At 35.2% G+C, this 16,543-nt stretch overlaps 1 protein-coding gene across 4 annotated transcripts in view; it reads left to right on the forward strand.

Annotated features, from left to right (window-relative positions):
* LOC149541077 (S-adenosyl-L-methionine-dependent methyltransferases superfamily protein) overlaps window positions 1-16,543 on the forward strand; it is a 363,739-nt gene that overhangs the window by 135,922 nt on the left and 211,274 nt on the right. For all 4 annotated transcript variants that reach the window (XR_016356470.1, XM_089802069.1, XM_089802068.1 and 1 more), the window contains exon 6: window positions 10,982-11,068. Coding sequence is in view for 3 of the 4 variants with exons in the window: in XM_089802069.1 (XP_089658195.1) it covers window positions 10,982-11,068 (87 nt within the window). In the remaining variant the exon portion in view is untranslated. The remainder of the gene's footprint in view (window positions 1-10,981; window positions 11,069-16,543) is intronic.

The following is a 16,543-nucleotide window of genomic DNA, read 5'->3' on the forward strand; positions in this document are numbered from 1 at the left end:
GTTTATAATATACAAATTTTAATTTATTTGAATTGGTTTTGTAAATTTGTAATATTGTATAATACAGATTTATAATACTATTAACCTATATATTAATACTAAAGTAGTATAATATTGTATATTAATAAATTGAAAATTCATTATAGAGAGTTATAAATTAGTATAAATTAATAACTATATATCTAATAAATTATAATATTGTATATTTATTCTTAATGCTAATATGCATACACATTGTTTATTAACAACATTTATAAGTTTATAGTGTTTATAAATTATAAATTCATTATAGAGAATAAATATATTTATTTATAGTCTTCACAATTATCTATTAATACATATCTATAAAAATTATATATTTTCAAATGTTCGATAAAAATGCCGATTTATTGCCGATTGTTTTGTCGAGTTTTTGGTGATTCCAAAATGCTTCTTTAAATCTATAAGAGGCACCAAGAATGTCGAAAAAATGCTTATCTTATAATCAAAATTGTAGAAGATTGGAAAATGTGCTCTGAACTCATAGTGTTGTCCTACATTTTCTCATCACAAAGTGGAGGTATTAGTACAAAACTTTTCCAATTGAGTTTCGTATTTCTTTGTGATAACTCATTATTTGATTGGTAAAAATTTATCAAATGATTGTCTCTAATTTGTCTAATGAAACATTTTACTGAAGGTTCTCATCAAGTCTTTTTCGTTTCTTTTGTTTGTTAGCTTATACTTGATTTTGAGACCTTCAAAGTCCCTTTTGCATTTTTAAGTGTTTGTTTTGATTGTTTTGATCTTTTTGTTTCCTCCAATCTATTGCTTTTGATCATACCTTCAATATGAGATGTATTGGGGCTTAATCGAAGTTGCTTAGTAAAATAACAGATTAAGTGCTTGAAAAGTGAGGTCTGCAACTTCAATGACATATTTAATGTTTTGTTGCACTTTTTGAAAAATATAAATCAAAATCACTTTATTTTATATTAGTAAGTTACTTTTTGACATTTAATTGATCACTTAAGTGATTTAAATCATTATAGTGCACTTTATGTTATATTTTGATGTTGAGTTGCTTTTTAATTTCACTTAAGTGATTTTATCACTTTATACTCTATTTTGATGTTGAGATTTAGTTCAATGATTTAATTTAAAACATTCAAGTGAAATATCACTTTTTGAACATATTTACACTAACATATATTTTAAAAGTTAGATTCACTTAAATAAATCAAATAGATGTGTTAAATATAGTTAAGTGATGCAAGTCAATTACAAGTTATTTCTGAATGAAATACAAGTAATTGCCCCTCCAAACCACATTTTTGGCTTGCAAACCATTAGTTTCTCTTCAAAACAACTACTTGGGTGGTTTCACTTGCATTTTAAAAATGTAAATGAATCTCTAAACCAAAATTTGGTCTTTGCATGCAAAATGCAAACATGTAATGGCATTTCCAAACCATGATTTGCCAAAGGATTGCATTTACATGTAAATGTAAGTTATTTAAAACATGCATTGACTACTTTAGACCCTGATATTGTTCTAGGTGTCCAAATACATGCAATGCCTCCTCCAAACCACATTTTGCCGAAGGAATGAAGTTTTGAGCAAAATGCATGCATATGCATTACGTGTAAATGCATTTGCAAACCACGTTTTTCGATTAGGGAGGTTATTTTAAATATGTAATGACTTTTCTAAACTGTGATTTATGCTAAGGCATTTACATTGCATATTTTTAAATATGCATTTGGGTTTTTAAACCTCGATTTGGGTCTCAAAGGCAAATAAGTGCATGTTTATGTTTTATCCAACACATGTTATGGTTTTCTTAGATCATGTTTTGGAGATTTGAAGGAAGAAATGTCCATGTTAAGGTCATTTTAAAATTTAAACCATGATTTGCTGCAAACATGGAATACCTTTCTCAAACCTTGCTTTGGGCTTTTGAAGAAAAACGTTACATGTTGCATCCTATAAAGCCCGATTTTGGCTTGGACTTGGTTTACATGCAGTTGCATTGCACATCTTGCACATGTGTTTGGACTTTTGAACCATAATTTGGGTCTTCTATCCAAAGGTGTCACATGTAAAGGGCATCCCAAACCACGATTTGGAGAAACAAAGGCAAAAACGTCCATGCAATAGAGCTCTCAAACCACAAATTGCAGCCATTTCACTATTTCATGCACATGTAATGCAAGTCTCAAACCACAGTTTGCCTTGAGCAGACATTTTCAATTATGCAAATCATTCCAAGAACTGCGATCTGCGCTTAAGAAGGCATTTTCAACAACATTTGCATCATCTTACACATGCATTTGCATTTCCAAACCACATTTTGGAGCTAAGGTTTGAATCTTTCAAAGGCATTTTATCCTTAAATGAAAATCAATGTAACTCGAGTGCACACACCCGGTCAAAAACCCCACGCACCAGGTGAGCGTACATCCCTAGTGTGGGTACGTCGCGCACCCGAGTACTCCCAATGCGACCACATCGATAAGTGCACTCGGGTGGGACGTGGGGACACAATTATGTTCGGGGTGTGGGGGTGCGCGCACGGGCTGTGGCCGATGTGTTGCATGAAAAGTCAAAAAAAAAAAACTTTTTTGCTTTTGTTTTTTTTTTTTTTTAAGCATGTAAACCTATTTGGGGAGTTTTTTTTTTTGTTTTTGTCATTTTGTTGATTGTACTCACTTTGATATGGCCATAATACATTATTTCATTTCACTAGTTCATGCTACTCGGCTCATTGTTATCACGAGAATCATTATGATATATGATATTCATATTTGAACAATGAATTTTCTATCTTTCATCTTTGTCATTTGATAAATTGATAGTCAATGGTTGACTTACATGGTACACCTTACTATGCATGGTTTATATTTTTCATTTTTCATTATCATTATTATTTTAAAAAGTTTTAGTATTTATAATTTTACCGAGTTCAATGGTCATTGGTAATGGTTATGAAGTTTCAAGTTTCAAGTTTGAACTTATGGTTCGTGTATCGCATTTCAATTTTCTATATTCAACTATATTTGGTATGTTATATTGAAGTATTATTTCATAATTAACATTTTCCATCTCATGTCTCATCCTCTTTTGATGAGATCATGGATATAGAGATTGGTCACGTGGACATAGAAAATTTCTTGCAGAGGATTGAGACATCTTCTAACCAAGACATGCTATGGGTCAAAAGGAGTAACATCCACTTGGTCTCTACTTTTCCAATAGCAGCCCTTGAACCTGAGTTCGTATTTGAATGTGCAAAACATTTTGATGTCAAAACCAAAATGCTTAAGGATGTAGACGGGAAGATCATTTTCAGCTTGCATCCAAATGTAATTGAGAATGTATTGAAGGTTCTTGAAACTCTAGGGTACGTGGATCTAACAAAAGAAAACTCCTTGCAGTGGTGGAATGAGAATAAAACTGATTATTTCAAGCAAGCTAATGCCAAGTGGTTGATCAATAAGAGATCAAACTTCTCCAAATGGCCTAAGACAATACACAGATCTGATTTCTCCCAAGAGGTCAATGATCTGATCACCCTTCTAAGCAGAGTCCACGGTCTCAAAGAATCCAATCACTTGGAGACTTGGATGTACAAATTCATATACTAGATTCTTGAAAGAAGAGAATCCATGTACTGGGGTGAAATCATTAGTACATCATTATGTGAAGAGATCCCCCTCATTCCACATGCATTCATATTTGGTTTACATTGCTGCAACTATAGGAACATTTTCAAGACTCTCTACCAAGGGAGACTGGGCCCTAGCTCCCATTTGGAGCTATTATGGTATTTGACTCTCACACAGAGCGAACACAACTACAGATGGGTGCAAGATGCATTCTATGGGCCTTTCAAGTGTCTTTTCAATAATAGTTGGGGAGAGAGAGTTTGAGATAAGGCATGGGAAAAGTTCAATCAGTGCGGATGCATATTCCTGCAATTTCCAACTTTCACTTACATAAGAGTTGGTTATTTTGAAGGTGAACTGCATACATTACCAAGGTATCCTACTGATGGGATAATCCTCGTGGAATTGGCAAGACAACTTATGGTGGTGCAGTCATATCAACCAGCCAACATAGGCCAGGATTTAGGATCTCCTCCAATAATCCTTTGTAGATCAGCAAATATTCGCTTACCACATTGTATAAGGCCAAGGCCATGGATTTTGAGCTTCAACTAATAGCATTGAAGAACTTCAAATCCAGGTCAAACTTTGATTTAAGTGGTATGCATTCCAAAATGAAGAGGGCATTCTCCCATGTTCACTACATGGAGGATGTATTAATGGATCTGCGCAATGAGGTAAATATCATTAGGATGGACTATTGTAAACTCACTTTGTGGAAAATCATTGATCTCGACTTAGTCCCTATTTTATAAGGGGTTAAGAATGACGACATGATTCTAGACAAAGAATTTCATAGAAGAGGATTGGAAAAGCTTCTTTCTATTCCCATCCAATGGCAACAAAAAGAAGCAATTTCTATTTTTGATACATTTCAGTCCATCCTGATGAATACCAATTCATGGCTGAAAAGTAGAAGTCTAAAGAGAATAAAGCTAAGAGCCGGGATAGATTGCAACCATTTTTGGACCAATTGGAAGGAAATCTCAGGTGAAGGTGAAGAAGAAAGACAATTCATCCACCTAAAAGCCAAAAAAGAGTTTCCAATTGAAGCTCAAAGGGGGGAAAGTTGTCATTCCACCCTCACATTCTTCCCCAGCATCTCTCCAAGCGTAAGAATTGGATGAAGAGGAAGAAGTAATAGTTTTTCTCCTCTGCAACCGCCAAGGAACCAAGAGCCATCTATCCAAGATGAACCATTCATGACTATCCTAGATACAGTTTTGGACTTTTCCTCCATAGTATTCAAACCTACCAAAGCCATCTATCTCTAAGGTGAATACTTCAGCTTTGCTTATCTCTTCTGCAACTCCTCCAGATCTCACCTCATAGCAATGCGAAAGATTGGATAATGTCTTTGAAGCTTTCTCTTCTTTTTTGACCGTTCCAGAGGGACCAGTTTCCCAACTTGATACCTTGGCTGCAGGATTCGAAACGTTCATGATAGAGTCATCCTAGAGAATGCCCATGGTTTCAGCTGTGGAAACAGAGGTGTGTACTATGATGGTGAAAATACAATCAGAGTCAATGTCTTCCATAGCCACCATCCTTATTTCTATAGAAGAAAGTTTCAACTTGCCTACATGGTTAAGCGATATACCATGAAGAGGAGTAAGATTGAGATACCCCCAAATGATCTTCCTTTAAAGAACAAGTCTAAGCTTCTAATGTGAAAGACAAAAATTGTCTCAAGAATCCTTGTTGATTCAGAGAAAACTAAATATGATGAGATTGCAGAACCTCTAGTGGACAAGTCACCCGAAGAGCGTCATTGCTTTGATTACAAGTTCACCAAAATTGAACTTGGAAGATAATCGCGGTTGAGGTGCCAGCAGGATCTAGTCTCTACCTTGTCTAAGAGAAATGATGAACTCTAGGAGAAGAAGACTGAACTCAAGTTGGAGAATGGTCACCTTCATGAGATCATTCGTTGACAATCTTCACAACCCATCATCACAACATCACATTCAGTTCAAGTGAATTAGAGGGTTGAAGCGACTATGGCTAGGTTTGAGGAAATCATCATAGAGGGAGTTCAATCAATGAAAGATGCACTCAAGGTCCTTGAATGTATCAGAGGTATTGAAGAAAGGCTTCATGACATGCTTGCTTCATTCAATCAAGAGATAAGCACCCTAAATGAAGATCTAAGCACATTAGACAAAATGTTGGAAGCTGATTTGGATTTTTTGATTACATATAACATCATTTCATCTGTGGACATGTTCTATGAATATCAAGAACTCATGGGTCACAAGGCACAATTAATGGAAAGATCGTTGATGGAGGCACAAGAAATCCTCGAAAACTGCAAAACTATGGAAATTGAGATTATGGGTGATATAAAGCTGATGGGATGCAAGGTGCTCACAGAGGATGACAATTTGTTAGCAGAAGAGGATGTGCCTTTAGAATTCACTGACGGGGTCAACGCGGAATTCAAATCAGATGATTTTGGAGCACATATAATGAACAAATTCGCAACATACAAGTTTTTAGCAAAGCACCTGTGGAATTTCATTGGAGAGAACTACCGGATTGTCAAAAATGTCATGCCAATGCAGTCAAGGTTAATGCAATTTCGCAGAAGATGAAAATTCCAGATCTACCAATGCTTCATGATTGCATTGCAAAATTCAAGGCTTTTGTTGACAATCTTTGAGATTGTTTCAACATTCTCCAACATTTTCTTTTGGTTGTTAGGATTTTCAGCTTTGTAGTTTCAAAAGATAGGTTGCATGTAATCCAATTACATGGACCTTCAGTCATGTATTTCAAAAAATCTTCTTTCTTAGTTTGACTTAGTCAATGTGGTTGAGTTTTTCCCACTTTATTCTCCTCCTTTCTCTCACTCATTTGCCTTTATAAAGGAGTGTCCCACATTGAAAATATCATCTTTATTATATGTAAGAGAGCTCTGCCAAACTTGTGCAAGAATAACTGTGATTGTGTAGTGCAATTTTGAAAAGAATGTCATGTTCCCAAATTTAAATATAATAAGTTAATTAAATTAATTAATTAATTGGTCCCAGAATTTAAATAATATAATAAAAGGATCTTTAATTAGTGACTTTAATTAATAAATATGGGGCTCAAGTTAATAATATTTGTAGTTGTGATTCCGATTGATTTCTGTATATCTTGGACTCATCTTTTATTTTATTTGTAGGTGTTTCTATGTCGGCGTTACTTGTAAACCCTTGGGAAGTTTCCTCATAGGGGTATTTATGACCAGCTGTAGGTAGTTGTTTCGTATGTGATTTTGGATTGTTTCTTTGTACTTCGAGTTCATGTTGGAGTTTAGTATTGTTTTCCATTTCAGAAGTGAAAGATCTTCCCTACTTAGCTTTCCGATTTCGGTGGGATTCAACCCTCACTTTCTGTTCTGTAATCTTGGCTCGGATCTGGCAAGTCAGAGCACTATTTCTATTGCAAATATCATTGTTGTCAGGAATATATATATTGATTTCTTCTGTGTTTGCATTGATATCTTGGTGATTGAACAACCCTCGCATTATCAATGAAGTATAATCCCTCTATCCGACCGTCACTCACTCCGTACGGTCAACTTCCCTCACCCCATACAACAAACTATCCACAGTGTCATGGTACAGATGACTAGCAACTCCATACGGTTTCCCTATCTCTTACTGTACGGCCTACTTGTTCTTACCGTATGACTTGCTTGTTATCACTGTACAACCTCTTGGTCATCACTATACGACAAACAACTTCCATCGTTTGGTCACTGTGTGGCAAGTCTAAGTCAATCCTATATGTTTCCTTCTCTCTCTTGTGCGTATGGAACATTACACCGGTATTAGAGCAATTGCCTTTGGGTCGAGATCCACTTCAGGAAGTCATTGTCTTCAGGTTGAGATCACCTTCAAGTCGAGATTGCCTTTGGATTGAGATTTCCTTCAGACAGAGATCCCCTTCGAGTCGAGATTGCTTCCAGTCAGAGATCCCCTTCGGGACAAGATTGCCTTCGGGCTGAGATCACCTTCAGGCCGAGTTCGCCTTCGGGACATCACAATGGTATTAGAGCAATTTCCTTCGGGTCGAGATCTCCTTTAGGCCGAGATTGCCTCTAAACAGAGATCCCCTTTGGGTCGAGATTGCCTACAGACAGAGATCCCCTTCAGGCCGAGATTGCCTACGAACAGAGATCTCCTTCGGGCCGAGATTGCCTTCGGGTTGAGATCGCCTTCAGGCCAAGTTCGCCTTCACATTACAAAGAAAAGCGAATACAAAAGAAGTAATTGAACTCAAAGTTGTGACTGGAAGCAATTGTTGTGAATCAAATTGGAAGCTGTGACTACAGTTTGAGTTTGTCTTTTATTCATGTTAATCTTTTATGTGTATTAGAACATAGTGAGTACAGAAAGCAATTGAATTTGAAGTTGTGACTAGGAGCAATTGTGGTCATATAGACTAGAAGTTGTGACTGTGGTTTATATTACTATCTTGTATTTATGCAGTTTATTAGAATTATAGATTAGAAATCCTCTACTTTTGGAAAGTTGTGTGCCCCAATGGTAGAGATTTACCTTATAATATCGATTAGAAAAACTAGACATAGATCTAAGTCGGTACACTTTCAATCAGCCTTTGAGTTGGTGTTTGCTATTAGTATCATTGTTTCCAATTGTTAGATAGAAGTGTAGTTAAAGAGATCAAGCTTGCCTAGTACTCTCTCCACGAGTAAGTGAATTCTTTCTGAAATAATAGGAAAGAATATCAATAACACCCCTTTACAATATCTCTTAACTTCTTGCTTACCTTGAGTTGATCCAAGGAACGGTGAGAAGGGGGAGCCTTCCCTTTAAGGGAGGAGAGACTCTATCTCACACTCTATGTCTAGGAACCCTTATTTTGCGTTTGAATTTGCATAAACTGTTAGTTGCAAAATATCCACCCAACACATTGTTTGAGCCTAAAAATTCTCAGAAGACTCCATTCTTCTATGCAGACAGCAAAAGAGCAAAAATGAGAAGCACATCAATGTTTGCAAAGTGAAATCGCATGAGGAAGTGGCTGTTCAAGCCCAGGAAATCTCCAATTTTTTTCTCCTACAAACCCCATGGCTCAATTTCCAAGTGGTGGGGCCAGCAAAGACAAATGAAACAAATGCAAATGCAATGCCCATTGTCGTTTTAGGTTATCATATACCTCAAATTCCTCTTTCCTTTCTATCATTTTGATGTGATTTTTATTTTTCCCAAATGTCTCTTATTTCCCATGACCTACGTGAGTATCTTGCCTTGGCAAATATTAAGACTTTAATTATGCCAAATACCAAGTTAAAAATAAATAAAAAACTTTAATGGCTTGGTAAAGATGTGATGAAGCTTTGATAGGTAGAGGATAGATTTAGTTGAACTTAGCATTTATTTTAGTAAGATATGTTAATAAACTTTATGTTTACTAATATTTTTTAAAATAATGTTATATTCCTCTTTCTCTTTCTTTGTAAATTAAATATTATTACATCTTTATTAATTATTATTTGTTGATTTATTTGTCAAACATTTAATTAATTAATTTAAAATATAAAAGGGAGGAGGCATTTTGTTATTTGCATTATCATAATTTTATTAAAAAGTATGTTATAAACTATTTAATAATAATAAAAATTAAAATTCAGAATTGAGGGGACGTGCTTTTAAACTCGAACAAAGTAATGTTATGGCAATTTGTTGAAGTTATAAGGATGGGCTTGAAAGTAAGTTATTGCATTTCAGAGACCTTTACAGGATAGTTTAAGGGACAAAACTGCATTGGTGAGTGGTTTTTATGTTGATATTATTGAGGCATGACTTTTGGGCCACTTTTATGCCTTTTTGAAGTCTCCTGAGGGGTTCGAAAATTGGCTGATTGACTGCATCCGACCTAGAATTTATTGCTTAGATTAATGATGCAATTGGATGGACAAAGCATGAGCTGAAGGCTCATTTGTAAAGGGTTATGGGTTTATGCAGATTTGGGACTCGTGATCTTTTCAGTCATTTTTGGCATACTTCTTGTAACTCATTTTTTGAAATATGAAGATTGGGAATAACTTTGGGCAGCTATACATAGTTTGTGCCTTCTCAGTTTTTGTGATATTGTTTGTCCTTGTTAATACATGTTCTTGTGATGTTCTTTGTCCTTGGAGTTGTATTGCATGTTGGTGCCTTTATGCAGAAAGATACATAGTTCTTTGCGGGTTGTGAGTTGTGTTGGTCATAGCAATCAATTTTAATTTGTGAGAAAGGATCTTTCTCCTCTCAAGTGTGGGGCTTATTCAACCTTCTTATAAATTGTTTATGCAAAGATTATGTTATCGGGTTGTGTACTAAGGTTCTTGTCTTATTGGTTTTTGTTTTGTGTTGGTTATTTGTTAAGGCTCAAAGATACATTTTGGTGCATCACCATAGGTTTTAGATTTCAATTTTGTTATCTTTTTATCCCTTTTACTCAAAAAAGTTAGGTTTTGAGAATTTAGGTGAAGTATCTAATAGGAACTGGCCTAGAATTTGGAGATTCATTCCAATTTTGGGTAACCCACAGGCCCAAGATTCTTTCTTTGTTTCTCAAAGCAACTAAATTTTTGGAACTTAGTCAAGGTGCAACTTTTAGAGATAACAAGTGCCTTTATGCAGGAAGATACAAAATTCTTTGTAGGTTGTGACTTGTGTTGGTCATAAGAATCAGTCTTAAATTGTAAGATAGGATCCTTCTCCTCTTAAGGGTTGAGCTTATTTAGCCTTCTTACTAATTACTATTGCAAGAATTGTGTTATTGAGTTGTCTATTAGAGTTTTTATAGTTTTGGCTGTGTGTGTTGGTTATCTAACAAGGCTCAAAAATACAATTTGGTGCATCACCTTACATAATAGGTTTTGTTTTATGTTTTCTCCTAACCCTTTCCCTTTGTAGAAGTAAAATCTTGTTTAAGGTGATGCTTTAGGAAGCCAACCTTCTCTAGGGTTCTTTCCACTTGGGTAACCCACAGACCCGGAAAGAACCCATGTTTCTTGAAGTGACTGAGTTTTGAACTTAGTCAGGGTGCAATTTTTAGATATAATAGTTACAATAACATTAAATATCTCTAAATTTGAGACAATGTATAAGATTAACGTAATATGTGAGTAACAAATCATTAATTAATCTGAAAATGTCATTGCTTTATTTATACCAGTTTGTTGGTGAATCTCATAGAAATGATGCTCGTGTATCTTTTAATGTTTTCTTATGTGCACTTCTTACTGCAATTTTGATGGCATAATATTCATTCTATTTGATAATTCAATGTATAAATGCCAAATTTCCTTCTTCCCATGATTGTGTAGGTTCTGACTGAATATGTTGTACAAGATTTGAACGTGGATCCCAGGCTACCTTTTGAAGACAATACCTTTGATGTCATTACAAATGTGGTGGGTTCTATGTATCCTCAGATATGCTATGTAGATTAAGTGCTCACAGATAATGAACAATTGCATTGTAAGAGCTAACCATTTTAAACTTTTAAAAAATTGAGCACTTCCTTTAACACTGCTAAATTATTGTGGAAAGTATGAGCGTGGAGTAAATGCCAATTATATGAATTTCCAGCTAGTCAGCAAAGTGCAATTCCAAAGTTATGAAACATCATCTTTTGAAAATTCATAGCAACTTACAAGTTTATATTATAGATACACACAATTTATAGTGTAACTTAATTTAAATGATCCTTTCTGAGATCTATGATAAATTTTCACCAAATTTATCAGGCTAGTATTTTATCAAACAGCTGCAAGCACGTGAAAATGAATGTGCTTCTATTTGCATGTTGAATAGTGATACATTATTGTTGTGAATTCATTTCATGAACCAATATCTGTGAGTTGAAACACACAACAGAATATAACTGTAAGGGTGTTCCCTAATTTGCACTCTTGTATTTTTTTTTGAAATGTTTTATGATAATGAAATACCAAACCAATCTAACAACGAACACAATATTGCATCTTCTAAGACAATGAAAGCATTAACAAACAGATTTCGAAGAACTTGATATGTTTTCAAATAATATGCAGGTTTAAGTCATATTTTAATGCTGTAGACAATGCCAAATAACTTTATTTCAGTAATGCACAGATCTGATTACGTATACAGTGCTTAATAATACTCAAACAGTGATAGCAAGGAAAGCCTACCACAAATGCTGGCCAAAAATTCAGACCTGGCACAACCACTGAATGGGCATCTATGGCATCTTGAATTATTGACAGACCTATATGGAAACCCCTTGAGCTCCTCCTAATCTGTATGGCCTAGTATGGAGTGATTTCAGATTGCTATGATTGAGTATAATTGACTGCAGACCCTGGACATCACTGATTGTGAGGGTTGCAGACTTGTATGGCCTCTTACCATCCTTTCACAAATGCTGCAGCTTACTCCTGGGTTGTGTCCAACATATATGGCTTGCAACGTACTTTCCAAAATATGTAAAATGCCTCCAGCAGATCATTTACAGTAGGGAAGCCATTAACATATCACTCAAAATCTCCACTTAAACCCAGACCTGAAAATGAAGAATATATGAAAGAAAGATAAAGCTGCAGAATATATATGAAATATATATGTGTATATAGATTTATTTATTTGTTATTTATGTTAAATTGAAAATACATGATAGGAAGAAATAGACATTGTATGTGAAGAGTGCGTTTTGAAGACAACAAGTTTTCAGACAAAGGAAAGTAGAGTATTCAGATTTGTGGAGCAAAGTGTCCATCATCAATTGAAGAAAGCAACATCGTAAAGGTGGAAAAGAAGTTTGGTATAGTGGGTCAGTGCTCGCAAAGATAGCAGTGGGAGTAGGAGTTTCTAGTAGCTCAGAGCCTGCAAAGTGTGGGAGTTGGAGTTTCTAGTGAGTCGGTGCTCATAAACATAGGGATTGGAGCCTCTGGTAGGTTGAAGCCTACAAAACTTTGTAAAAGATCAAGTTTATATAAGAAAACATTTATTTGGCATGGTTTTCTCCTGTATTGTGTTTCCACTTAAATCCTTGTGTTATTGTGTTCATGTGCATCGTTGTTCATTTCAGCATTTGAAGTTAATTGCTTGGATAAATTGGAAAATTTGTTATTATACTAATTCACCCCGGTCCCCCGCACCCCCTCTCAATATAATCGTGTGCTCTTCAGTTAAAACTTAAATTAGTTTGCAGAAACAAGGGGGGAATATAGGAGAGGGTTCAGTTTGACTCATCCATAATTTTTGGGAAGCTTGTATGAGCTATTAGAGCTTTTCGAGGGGCAGTTTTGATGACTCATCTATATGGTTGTGCCTGAAGAGACTTTTTTCATGCTCTTGCACTCCATTTTTATGAGTTTTAGGTGTTGTTTTAGGCAATGAAGCAAAAATCTCCAAAAAAATGCAATTAATCTTGAATCAGGGTCGCTCCCAATTTTTTCCACAAAAACTCACTTGAAATTGGTAAACATAGTCAACAGTTTTTAGGCCCAAAAATTTGTGTTTAATCAGGATAAAATCGTGTTTGATCATAACTAAATCACAATTAATTGTTTAAAGATGTGTGAAAATTTGCTGCCAGGAAAACCTAAATGGCATCAAATGAGAGTCTTCTTTTTCAATTTAATGTCACCGCAACACCTCTGAATGACATAATTGCAGTTGTCATGGGAGTTTATCGTAGACAAAAGATTAAATTATTTGTTCTCCATGGGAGCCGTTGTTTGCCAAGGATTAAATCATTTGTTTGGCTAAAATTGTTTGTTTGCTACTTATGTGAGAGTCCAGTTGCTTTCAACTTCTTGTTTGCATTTGTGGTGAGAGAAAAGTCCAACTCAGACTCCAATAAAATCTTTGCCAGGTTGGGAATTAATTTTTCTCAATATTTTTTTTGTTTTTGTTGTAAAGTTTAGTATATATTAGCTTAAAAAATGGCAGATGTTAGCTGTAAACTTTTGTTTATGTTATATATATTTTTGTATTTATTTTTGTTATTATATTTCATTATATTTTGTTTATTATGTAAATACTCATATGTTATGCAGTAAAAACTTATACAGCGAGTGAACAGTTTTGCAACCATCAAGTGGAGTCAGTCATGATCATTTAATTTTACACAATCAACATCAGAAATATGTCAATTATTCTATATTGTAAGTTTTGTAACTATAGCTAACAAAAAGAAGATAATATCAATTACATTAAAGCCTTTTGACTATTGGAGTTGTACAAATGCATTAAGCATCCAGAAGATAATTGCAGGATAAGAGAGGATTGTTAATTAGCCAACTTAAGCTCTGTTACTTCTCTTCGAATGGGCCTGAGGTGGCACCAAAATCTACAAATGTGTATTTTAATTTTGCCAAAAGTAGAGGTGTTTAATATCCTATTCTGTGTTTGACCTTTTCTTCAAACCTTTTGAGGACATCCTTTTAGTAAGATCTCAGGGAATACAATCAGTATACTTTAGAAATTTGGGTTTTCTAATTATAATTTTGTAGATGTGAAATTCTCTTCTCATGTTTCCTTTAGACCTTGTGTTCCTGGATAAAATTGACCAGTTTATCACTGACAAGTGCCATTTTAAAAAAACTTTAATCAATAGGACCTAGCACCCCATTGCCTACTTTTGAGTTTTTGGAGCTTTGTAATTAGTTTATAGGTTGACTTTGTACAATGTCACAAACTATATTGTAATTGACATTTGACAATTGTCTCCATCTAGTTATCTTTTATGCTGTTGTGGTATGTTTTTTGCAATGAAATCAGCAGCATCTATATAACATTATAAATGATGAAAATCTATCATGTACAATCTACTAGTTGAATGCTATGTTTTATTTACTCTCAATATATCTATGATGTGGAAATACACCTTAATTTTTTTTTTTAAATTACTATTTTACTTCAATTTTTTATCTTTTTTGCAAATCCGATTATTGCCCAATCTTTTCTGAATTTTTTCAAAAACTCCTCTTTTGGTTTGCCGGTTTTTTCCCAAAACGATTTTTGCTTTTATGGTTTTAGGAGCTATATTCTTGGATCTGATCATTGATGGTTGAAGGTTGTTTGTACTTAATGAGTTTCTAACTCATTTTCAGTTGGTTCTACTTCAGGTAGGCATAGCTCTTGGAGGTTTTTAGGATAATTTTGTTACAAATGTAAATGGCGGAATACTTGAATGAATTAATCAGAGATCAAACTAATCTATATATACAAAGAGGAGAGTCGAATAGAATAGAAACATTCTATTCTAGACTACACCTAAATATTAGAAACATTCTAATATTTACAGAGATATAATAAGATACAATAGTGAGCATAAAAAAGAAACATGAAGGTTATTTTAATACCCCCCCTTAATGCTCAATCTATTTACTACACCAATAGATCCCTTGAATTTAACAAACTTGTCAGGACCAAGGGGTTTTGTGAAAATATCTGCTGATTGCTCCGAGGTAGGAACATAGCGTAACTGAATAGATCCATCTTCTACTAATTGTCGGATGTAATGGCAATGAAGCTCTATGTGCTTGGTTCGTTCATGAAACACTGGGTTCTTGGCAAGTTTGAGTATGCCCTGATTGTCTGAAAAAAAAGAAGTCGGACCTGCTTGAGGAATATGCATATTTGCAAGCATCTGCCAAAGCCAAACTGCTTCACAAGCTACCTTGACAGCTCCTCTATATTCTGCTTCTGTAGAGGAGAGTGCATGTGCCTGTTGCTTCTTACTGGTCCAAGTAACTGTTGCAGATCTGATACTAAACACATAGTCAAAAGTAGATTTCCCGTCATCAATTGAGCCGGCCCAATCGAAATCAGTGAATCCACTGAGCTGAGGAGTAGTACTCCTTGTGTAAAGAAGACCATAATCTGAAGTACCATGTACATAATGTAACACACGTTTCGCTGCAATCCAATGATTAGTCTTGGGGTTTGTCATGAACCATGTGATGTAGCTGACTACAAAACTGAGATCAGGTCTAGTAGTAATAAGGTAGATGAGACTACCTACTAGCTGCCTGAAGAGTGTTTCATCTACAGGAGGAGAAACAGATTGTGCGGACAATTTCAGACCAGTTTCCATAGGAGTGGAGGCAGATTTGCAATCCTGCATTCAAAACCTATCAAGCAAACTTTTGGCATACTTGGACTGAGACAAAAAAATTCTATTGTCAGTCTGCTAAACCTCAATACCTAAACAATAATGAAGCAATCCGAGATCTGTCATATCAAAAGTTCTGCATAGATCCTGTTTGATTTTTGAAATCAAATGTTCTGAATTTCCAGTAATGATCAAATCATCCACATAGACAACAAGAAAAAGAATATCATTACCAGAGTGTTTAATATACAGATTACTGTCTGACGGACTATGCTGAAATCCTTGAGCAACCAAGTAATGATCAATCTTTATGTACCAAGCCCCAGGGGCCTGTTTAAGACCATAGAGGGCCTTCTGGAGTCTACATACTTTGTGTTCTGAACCGGCAACCTTAAAACCTGGGGGCTACATCATGTAGAATTCTTCCTGTAATTCACCATTGAGAAAGGCCCTCTTCACATCCATCCGATGAACTTTCCAACCAACTGAGTTGCAATTGCAAGAAGAATGCGAATAATGCTCATCTTGGCTATCAGTGCAAATGTCTCCTCATAATCAATGCCTTCGTGCTAGGTGAATCCTCGAGCAACAAGTCTGGCTTTGTATTTGTCCAAGGTACCATCTGCATGGTACTTGACCTTATAGACCCATTTAGAGCTAATGGGTTTCTTCCCAGGAGGAAGATCTGAAAGAACCCAAGTGTGGTTCTTTTGAAGACTCTAAAGCTCAGCATCCATTGCTTGTTCCCATTCTGGAATTCCTTTGGCCTCTGCATATATCTGGG

The sequence above is a fragment of the Cupressus sempervirens genome, chromosome 9 (assembly GCF_028749045.1).
Source record: "Cupressus sempervirens isolate cs-2001-9-10 chromosome 9, ASM2874904v1, whole genome shotgun sequence".
NCBI lineage: Eukaryota > Viridiplantae > Streptophyta > Pinopsida > Cupressales > Cupressaceae > Cupressus > Cupressus sempervirens.